The sequence below is a fragment of the Branchiostoma floridae genome, chromosome 3 (genome assembly GCF_000003815.2).
Source record: "Branchiostoma floridae strain S238N-H82 chromosome 3, Bfl_VNyyK, whole genome shotgun sequence".
Lineage (NCBI taxonomy): Eukaryota > Metazoa > Chordata > Leptocardii > Amphioxiformes > Branchiostomatidae > Branchiostoma > Branchiostoma floridae.
This window is the reverse complement of record NC_049981.1, coordinates 32179074-32189570: the sequence shown is the minus strand read 5'-3', so window position 1 is coordinate 32189570 and position 10497 is coordinate 32179074. Positions and strand designations below refer to the sequence as shown.

Genomic DNA, 10497 nt, shown 5'->3' with positions numbered 1-10497 from the left:
CAAAGTCCTTTTTCAGGTCCAAAAAGACAGCACCTGTCAAAAGCCCCTTGTCCATGTTATCTAGGATCGTGTCTGTCACATTGATTAATGTTGTTGTTGTTGAGTGTTTTGGTCTGAAACCTGACTGTGAAGGATTCAGAATCTTATGCTCGGTAAGGAAGTTGTAGACTTGTGTATGTATTGCTTTCTCCAATATTTTCATAAAAGATGGAATTACTGATATAGGTCTGTAGTTACTGCAGTCAGTTTTGTCCCCATCTTTGTATAGCGGTGTGACCTTGGCTTTTTTCCAGCCAGTGGGTACTGTTCCTGTGGAGAGTGATAGGTTATATATGTACGTCAGTGGTGCTGCAATTGCTGGAGCAGCATGGCGGATCAGCCTGCTACTTACTCCATCCACCCCTGTGCTCTTGCCAAGAGGGATGTTCAGCAATTGTTGGTGTGTGAACTCTGTTGGTATGTCGGCAAAACTAAACATAGACTTAGGAGGCCCTATAGTTGCCATATAAACACTAGAGAAGGCTGCGGCTAGTTTGGCTCCAATGGAAGTGAAATATGAATTGAATTCATTCACAATGTTGTTTTCACTTTGTTTAGGAACTTTATCAGCGTGTTTAGTTTGACCTGGCAAGAGTGTTTTTAAGGTTGACCAAAGGCCTTTACTATCATTTTGCTTAGACTCAATTTCACTTCGGTAGTACGTTTTCTTCAGGCATTGTGCCATATTGTTACATTTGTTGCGCAATCGTTTTGCTGTCTCCCAAGTCCCTGGTTGTTTTGTCTTTTTAGCTCGGTGAAAGTAGTAATCTCGGTCACGGGCCAACGACAGATATTCCTGCGTCATCCAGGGTGGCTCGTGTCCTCGAATACGTACGGTCACCCACGGAGCATGTTTATCACAAATGTTGTGCAGTATAGAATGAAAACAGTCCAGTGCGCCGTTAATATCAGCGTGTTCCTCCACCTTGCTCCAGGGCGCATTAAACAGTTCCTCTTGGAAAGACGATTCATCGAAGTTTCTGTACGAACGGACTGTGGCTGTTCTGGGAGTACCTCTTGGTTGTCTGACCTTCCTTATGACGTAGATAAACGAGTGGTCACTGAGTCCGGTCGCTCTGAAACTGGGATTGCTACCTGTATAGCCAGTCATACATTAGCAGACAGTCGTAACTTTTACAGAATCTTAAGATCAATAAGCCAGACTCCATCAGACATGTGCTAGCTTAAAAATGATAAAATGTAGTCATGTAGATGTAGCCATGTAAATTTCCATGTAGGGGAATAATTTGCCGCTTTAGACTCACTCTTCACTTAATCAGACCTAGGATAAAAATGCTGTTTCCTGTATCAGTTCGGAAAAAAATAGGGTTGGTGTCATGGCGTCTCGTGAAAGGCCATCTCATATTCCCTCATTCATAGACATGACGTAAGTTCTAGTTCCCATTCCTCTATGCCCGTTTCTGAGATTATGCTGACATAACTTCCATCTTATATCCCGGAAAGGCCATAATTATTGCCGACTGGGTGCGGAAGACGTACAAAGTCACGTGGCAGCAACAGGCTGTAGAACGCCCACCAGAAACTTCGGTCTGAGATCGTCAGCCAGGGTTTGAAGATCCCGGATGTAGCTGTTAGACCGTGTTATGTTCCCTAATGGTTGCTGTAAACTTCTTCATATACAGGTTTGTCTTTTAAGAGCATGCTAGTCAAGAAAAGTGGGTAGAAGAGGTATCGTGGAGTTCAGGCAAGGTGAGTAAAGTCATATCCCTTCGCTTAACGCATGTTGGTTATTAATCAAAAATCATGACGACTTAACATGACAGAATGTGCATCTATCGGAGTCTTCACGAACGAATAGTCCGGTCAGAGTGTCGGATTGGGTCAGAGATTTCTTTCAGATTTAAAAACAAAAACTCATAGAAGCACAAAATCTAGTTTCCATGCCTAAATACTAGGCCTTACTCATTACAAGTGTGTGATGCCATCGCCTTTCTCTGTCATGTTTTTCACGATTCCCACAGAACACCATAGTGATGATAAAATGCCGTTTTGTTAGCCTTCCTAAACAATATTGTGATCCAGCTGACATAACCTCCAACTGTTTCATAATAACGGATGTAACTGTTGCCGACTGGTGAGAGAAATGTAGAAATTCAGGTTTTCAACAACAGGCTGTGCAGCATGTCTGACCGATGCGGCTACTGCGGTTTGCGTTGTGTTGTTATTTTGTAATTTATTATAGCTGTAGATATTTTCGTTCTTTCGGTATCTGTGTTTGTTTTGCGTGCATATGGGTCCTCCATCCTTAGGCAAACAAATAAAATCTCTGCAATCTTTGTAAGATATTACGTGACGCATGTTATGGCCTTTTTTCACAATTAGGGTATAAAGTGACGTGATCTGCTGATAATGTTCAGATGTTAAGCTTCTATTAGTCAACCCCAATAGCTTTCAACATTCCTCAGTTTTTGTTTTGACACAAATGTTTACAAGTTTACCAATCGTTAATTACGTATTCCCTTTATTGCTTATTATTCAAATTTTGAAGGTAATCTTTTGACAAACTTTACACAAAGATTAAACGTCAATTTAGTATTCCCTTGTGATGAAATTGTCAACAGTAGCGTTCAAAGTGCAATACAGATAACAGCAGTGTCTATTATATATTCCAGGCAATCATGTAAATCCTAGCAAGGCTAGATTAGCTAATTACATACGCAAGTCAACAGACGTCTAGAAAACTAACCTTAAACCTACATTATAACATTCTAATTCATCTTCAAGGCTAGGTATCTTCTAATTCATTATAAGTTATGATAAAGTATTAGTAAGAGAACTCAATAGAAGTAGACTAATTAATTACAATGTTGTCCTGACAAGTAATCATTGACAGTTAATAAAGGGAACCCCTCGAAAAACCGTGCATGTTCTGATTTCCCCTGCACATTCTCTGTACCATTCGCAACAAAATTGCTTGTGCAAATAAACAGTACACTATCAGCACTATTCAGCAAGAATCATTGTCTCATATCTTTATCATTGATGATACAGCACAAGTAGATTACTTTCAAAAGCGAAGGGTGGTTTCACTGTCTTACAGCACAGGTACTGTACAGGTACAGTGCAGGTGCAGTACAGATACAGTACAGATGCAGTACATGTATAGTAACGATACAGGTACAGTACAGGTGCAGTACAGGTGCAGTATACGTACAGAGGCATGTAATGATGTCACTTCCTCCTCTTCTTCCCTCCTGGAGTAGAGCTGCCTGGTCGCTTACTGCCAGCAGCTGCTGCTCCAGAATTTCCTGGAGGACAACGTGTGACAACATTTGAATATATAATAAACGTTTGAATATACAGATGGTGTCACAGCTGTATGAGGTTTGAAAACCACGATTGACAGAAAAGTGACAAATAAGCGGTACTATACAGGTCTGTATCCAAAATCATATCCAGTTGCTTGAACAATTGCTATTTGGTGTGCTGTGACATAATCTGTATGAAGACTTATCACTTCCTGTTGACATCTCTACTGCATATTTTACATTTTCTAAGTTATTTCTGAAACAAAGGAAACAGACTCTGGTGGTGCAGCTGACTAGTTTTTATAACGCTATAGAGTAATATATCTGGTTGAACGATGTTTTTGCCATTTTTCTAGTATTTTGGCTTTGGTATGATAGAAAGACATATTTACACATTGTCAAGCAAAATGCACCAAGCGTACCTGCCGCAGAAGCGGATGGTCCTGCTTCTCCCTGCACATCTAAGCGTTCTGCCAAACCTAGAACAAGTCCATGGGGGTAAATAAGACCTTTTATTATGTCAGGGTCAAAATCAGAAAAATTAGAATCAACAAGAATATGTAATACAGGAACTGCGTGTATGTTTCGGACTAGAGCTGCCTGCTCGCTTACTGCCAGCAGCTGCTGCTCCAGAATTTCCTAGAGGACAACATGAGACAAAATTTGAGTATATAATATATGTTTGAATATACAGATGGTGCCATAGATGTATGAGGTTTGACAATTACGATTGACAGAAAAGTGACAAATAGGCGGTATCCAGTTGCTTAAATATTGCTATTTGGCGTGCTGTGACGTAATCTGTATGAAAACTTATCACTTCCCGTTGACATCTTTACTGCACATTTTACAGTTTCTAAGTTATTTCTGAATCAAAGGAAACAGACCCTGGAGGCGAGCTCCTTAGGTGCAGCTGGCTAGTTTTTACAACATTGCGATATCAAGAGCTTTAGAGGAATATGTCTGTTTGAACGATGTTTTTGCCATTTTTCTGGTATTCTGGCTTTGGTATGATAGAAAGCTCTGTTTACACATTGTCAAGCAAAATGCACCAAGCGCACCTGCCGCAGAAGTATACGGTCCTGCTTCTCCCTGTACATCTGAGCTTTCTGCCAAACCTAGAACAAATCCAAGGGGTAAATAAGACCTTTTATTATTTCAGGGTCAAAATCATAAAAATTAGAATCAACAAGAATATGTAATACTGGAACTGCATGTATGTTGCTCATTTGTGCTTTTTATTTTTAAACAATTGAAGAGGTATAAGTTTTTTAAAAATGTTCTTTGAAAATAACTGAATAGCTTAGAGATGTCACAGATATAAGACTACCTGGGAATTTGTTCTTGAGTTCATCTAAAGGCTTCTGTAGCCCCGCCTCGGACAGAGCAGTCATCAGGACCTCTATGGTGGCTGCGTCTCCGCGGCGCTTCTCCCACTCCGTCAGCATGTCCATACAACAGGCCTTGTCGTCAGGGTTTCTCCCGGCAATGTTGGCGATGGTTGAAGGATCAATCTCCAAGTGGAAGGCCAAGTCTCTCCAGTCAGTGGCCACGGCTTCCTTGATGAAGTAGAAGTAGGGCCGAATGCCTATGACAAAGATTAGGCAAATTCTTGTATCAAATGTCAGGAGGTCTGTTAGTTATTAGGGCTACATGTGGGCAGGTAAAGATTACCAAACGAACATTCACCAAGTAGAGGTGGGGGGAGGGGGGTTATCATATGCTTTGTTAAGTTTCTTACTCAATAAAAAAGAGGCCTGTACTCGGAGAGTAAAGCAAATTGCAGAAAAAGTCGATTGACTCGTCTTAAAGCTTACCTGAAATCCTTGTTGAATCCGGCTGTCTCCTCACAGACTCTGCCTGCTGAGTGGGTGTGGAATGACCGCTGTCGGATCCTTCAGCCGTGAAGATTTGCTTGTAGCGACCTGTGTTAAAAGAAGGGCGTGTTGTGCAACGATTCCTAGGGATCTGATGACTGCTAAGTGTTTTGTTATATAGCTGGTATTGAACGCATTGCCAAAGCTATATTTTCTCTACTTTCACCATCAATTGTTTAAAAATATCTAGCGCTGAAGACGATGCCATACGCAACAAACGTAAAGCTGGGACACTTCTCGCTGTACCTTTAGGTACTTGGCTGTACGAAAATATTTGGTTGGCAACTCTTCAGAGAAGGCAGTGGTATCTCATTATGTTGTAATATGAACTTACCCAGGGTCAGTCCTGATATGAATTCCTTGGAGCCATCCTTGCTCTTCTCCAACAGTTCCAAGTGTAACCGCGAGGTGGTGCTGCAGTTCCAAATGTCGGCACTAACTTCCACCCGGAACGGCTCGTAGAACTTGTTAGTGTCGAAAGTGTCTTCGAACATGAGACACTGAAATAAAGATTAAGACGACGCCTTTTCAAAATGAATAATACATAAACTTTCACGGTGGTTTTATGTTCGCGGTTTCCGACGTGTTCGCTTCACAAACGTGAAAACACGGCGAACATTTTCCTTCTGTCTTCTGCTCACGCCGCCTACGGCACCCCTTGGACGTTGTCACAGTCCATAAGAATGAAATTTAGGTGCTCGTAACGACGAGGAGACAATATTACAACACTTTCTTTTAAATTCATTCATTTATCCATACGAGCTAATATACAACACAATGGCAGAAAAGTAGAGCTGTATTACGTAGTATTCAGATGGTAGACATGGTTTAATCAGAAACTGTTGATTACGCCAACACTGTCAAAGTAAGAATAGACTTGCCGAGTAGCCAGTGAGTGGTTTCAGACTGGCGGTTCGTAGAGGCGTGGGGTTTTCCAGTATGTGACGACAGTATAGTACAGTGCTGTAAATGCATTTAAGTTAGCGGGATGGCGCTACTGCAAACTCAAAACCGCTGCGAACACTAACGCAAATCAAATCCCCGCTAACTTAGATGCATTTACAGTATGTTCTGTATGTTACCATTGAGTTATTACCTTCAATGTATTCACGCTGTGTAGCAGATATATGGTCAAGGGGCGTTGTTATGGATACAGCAATTAAGACAACAAGTGTTAGGTCGCAAAAATAGAAAACAAACCTCCGGCGATGAGGATACAAACGTGTCTCTGCCGTTCGTAACGCTCCCTTCAAGGTAGTAGGTATCACCAGGGCATAGTCGGCAGGTCTTGTAGTCGCGCAGTGAGAAATGCAGCTTCTCTTCGTCCTCCGCAATGGTCTATATAAGTGGCACAGTTGTTGTTTATATAAAGTAAGGAACTGTTATGAAGTGAGGAAAAAATGTACAGTTGCTTCGAAATTATTGACTTAATGGCAAATATCAAGGCTAAGTGATACATACAAGTGTATCATCTATGTTATCCCCTACCTCTTTCATGATCCTTGTATTTGAGACGATGTAAACTTTCAACATAGAAATGTCGGAGTCGTCCTCGCAAGCAAAAGCCGTCAGCAGCCCGTTCCTGGAGATGCCCAGGACTTTTTCTGTCCTCCCCACCACCCCAAACAGGCTGCCTTTCTTGAACCTGGTCACCGCGTGGGAGGGGGTGAGTTCTGTAACCGGCAGCAGCTCGGGAGAATCTCCCACCACGTGCACGACTTGGAGGTCTTCTGTGGTGAGTTCTAGAGACAAATATTATGTCTATTTTTATTTTTTATTCACATTTATTTAACGAGGATTTGACAAAAAGTAAAGTTTCTTATCTGGGTCTTGTCCTCTTACACATGACAAAAATAAGGACACACATACAAAATAACGAACACTAAATAACATAGTCAAAAGATAATGATAACGAAGTCAAAATAAACAACAAATCAAGTAACAGAATGAACGTGCAGCTGGTTCACAAACTTAGGAATAATCAAATAAGGCTATATAATCAACTAAAACTAAAAACGACCTGTCTGTTGGATGAACTTGAATACAACATCAAATAAAAGACAATTTTGAATGGGAGATAAGAGTGCATTTCCCCTAAGTAGAATTGAACATACAATATTTTCAGTGGTGTGTCTTGGGTCAAATGGTAAGATACCCTGCATGAACATAGTGGTTAAAGATGACAACATATCAAGTCTTGCATCATTGTATACAGGACAGTGTAGAAAATAATGTATAGTTGATTCGTTAGGGTGGCCACATTTACACATAGGACTATTTACACATTTATGTTGGAACAGGTGGAAATTCAACTGACCGACGTTAAGTCTAAGTCTAGTGAGATGGATTGCTGGGTATCTGGGACCATGCGAGAAGTGAAGGTGGGTAGGAGGTTTATAGAGAAAAGACTCCAACTCATTTTTGAAGCTAGCAACAGAGGGAGATACTCTGGTAGTGAGCGGTAGTTGATTCCATGAAAGAACAGAGGAAGGTAAGAATGATCTCCTGTACTTCTCAGTTCTAGAAGGAATTTGGATATAATTTTGATTAGCACGAAGGCTGTATGTAGTGCGGTCACAGATCTGGGGTGGAATAATTTCACAAAGATATTCAGGTGTTAAACCGTTAACCATTTTGTAAAAATGAATAAGTTTGTGCTTTTGGCGTCTGCTGGCAGTAGTTTCCTACCCAACTTCTGACAAGATACTGTCGCTACTTGTTCCTCTCATTGCACCTGTGCAAATTCGAGCTGCAGTGAGCTGGACAGATTCAATTAGGTTGCAATCTTTAACCGACAATTCATCCCATACAACATCGGCGTACACAATAGTGGTCGTATCATAGTTTTGTAAAGAATTTCGAGTGTTTGCCTTGGAGCAAATATTGAAATTCTCTTTAGTAAATTTGTTCGTTTCATTGCATTAGTTGTAATAATTGAAACATGTAATGACCATGATAATTTTGGCGTAAGATGTAGGCCGAGGTGTTTATGAGAGGATACCTCAGTCAACCGAATACCCATAAAATACAGTGGTAGATGTACAACTTTAGTTCGCTTGGTTGTAAAAGTTATCAGTTGAGTTTTAAGAGGGTTGAATGTAACGAGCCACTGACGTGACCAGTTATGAACTAGTCTAAGATCGTGATTTAGCCTATCAGCTGAGGTAACAGGGTCTCTAACAATCTCAGTTAGTGAGGTATCATCTGCAAATAAGCGGCCATCCGTTTCTAAGTTGTCCACCAAATCATTGATGAAAACAAGGAAAAGAAGTGGGCCCGAAATGGAGCCCTGTGGGACACCAGCACCAATGGGTAACCATTCGGAACAGGCTCCGTTGAGTACAACACGCTGCTCACGATCATTTAAATATGACTCAATCCAAGCAAGGAGGGGACCAGTTATTCCTAATTGTTTTAACTTAAAAATTAGCCCCAAGTGCCAGACTTTATCAAATGCTTTAGATATGTCTAAAATAACAGTACGTACATCAAGTCCTTGATCAAGTGCTTGGTGCATATTATGTGTTAGATCGGTGAGCAGTTTGTTTTCGTGCAAGTAGGATGACAAGGGGATATATACAATTCTCTCAAAGACTTTTGATATACAACACAGCAGAGATATAGGCCTATAATTTGTCTTTGTCTGTTTGTCACCATTTTTATGGACGGGAATTACATTTGAGCGCTTCCAAATTCCCGGGAAGCAGCCGCCCGTATAAATATTAGCAATGGTGATGGCGATTTTGAGCAAAGCGACGTCTTTTAAAAGAAACACAAATTGATAAATTGAATTTTTACCTGTTGCATCAGCCAGACACAGCACGTGCGGCAGTAGGATGTCCACCGGCCCCTCCACGTCCTCACACTGGATGGAGAAGAGCGGACCCACCGGCATCCATTCCCCCACCTGCTGCCAGTTGTCGGACCAGTTCGCACTCCTGTAGGTCACGTGCAGCGGGTAGGGCGTCACCACGCCCAGGTCGGTCCGTCTGCACAGGTACTTCCCTTCACCTGGCAGGCGGAGGGACCTGAGGAGATAAACACAGGTATTGTAGCCAGGTGTTCAGGTGTGACACGGTGGGTAGGGCGTCACCACGCCCAGGTCGGTCCGTCTGCATAGGTACTTCCCTTTATCTGAAGTGGTGAGGGGCCGGAGGAGGTAAACCCAGATCTGTACATTCTCTGCAGTAGTGTGTGGCAGACATGCTTGTTCACTCATACAGATGTTACGCTAACAGTCGAGGTTTTTCTCTATTGCATTGAGTGCCAAGCCTGAAGACGCATATGACTATACGTCTGCTTGAATGACCATCAATGGGTTCTCTAAAAATATCGTTCTTCCAGGAATAGACTAAAGTGATAATGCATCATCACTAACTTCATTGCTGTTGGTACTTGCACAGTCGGTTTGACATGTTAAAATGGCTACTCACCATTCGGTGTCTCCGGTCATCTGCGGATTGAGCTCTTGTGACGGCAAGGTATCACGGTACTCCTGTATATATGGGATATCGGTGAAGCATGTGGAGAGTTCAATATCAAGACCAAGAGGATAATAAATGCCTAGTAGTATGTGTAAATATTTATGTACAATATTGAACATACGTTAGACAAACTTAAGACATTTCACGAACAAACAACAACGATCGAGCTCCACCAATGGCGTCTCTCCTACTTGTGACGTTTGCTTCGGAACGTTTTCATTGGTTTTATGATTCCAAAAAATGTCATTAAGATAAATCGCCATCAACCAGTCGGTTATGGACATGGTCATTGACACCAAATCCAAAATTCCTTTTTCAAAAATCCTTCTCCCCTGTTATACTTAATGCATCATGTATAAGGTAAGTCACCTCATACACCCCCATCAACGTTCATGACGTTCATCAACGCACCTTATACACCCCCTGTACAGCTGCAGCCAGGTCCGGTTTGCCCATGCTCTGCAGTGTTTCCTCCAGCTGCGGCAGGTAGTGGAGCGATCCGTGGGGGGTCTTGGTGCGCCACGCCTTCAGCATCTGGAACGTCTGCTGGGTGTCACTTAATACGTACTCCCCCTTTATGTTGTCCAGCACGGCCCTGTTCAGCCCCAGCTCCTGTCCCATCCGGGTCCACAGCTGCTCCTCCTCACCAACAGTCCTGCTGACCTGGTACAGCCGGTTGTCTGGACAGAAATGATATCAATATCGTAGGAATATACGCTGCCGGCGTCACGTGAAGGTCAATTTTGCAGTAATATATGGGAATCGAAAAACATGTATCTGGTACAATTGTTGCTCAAGCCGAAGCAAAACTGCACTTTGGCAGTCTCT

The 10497-nt window shown here is 42.1% G+C and overlaps 1 protein-coding gene across 1 annotated transcript in view; it reads right to left on the bottom strand.

The window, feature by feature from the left end:
• Positions 1 to 4579: 4579 nt before the first annotated feature.
• LOC118411842 overlaps positions 4580 to 10497 on the bottom strand; it is a 10231-nt gene continuing 4313 nt past the window's right edge. Inside the window, exons 3-10 of the mRNA XM_035814331.1 lie at positions 10081 to 10349; positions 9619 to 9680; positions 8984 to 9213; positions 6674 to 6927; positions 6386 to 6523; positions 5520 to 5685; positions 5126 to 5233; positions 4580 to 4896 (exon numbers count right to left, since the gene is read on the bottom strand). Of these exons, the coding sequence (XP_035670224.1) occupies positions 4580 to 4896; positions 5126 to 5233; positions 5520 to 5685; positions 6386 to 6523; positions 6674 to 6927; positions 8984 to 9213; positions 9619 to 9680; positions 10081 to 10349 (1544 nt within the window). The remainder of the gene's footprint in view (positions 4897 to 5125; positions 5234 to 5519; positions 5686 to 6385; positions 6524 to 6673; positions 6928 to 8983; positions 9214 to 9618; positions 9681 to 10080; positions 10350 to 10497) is intronic.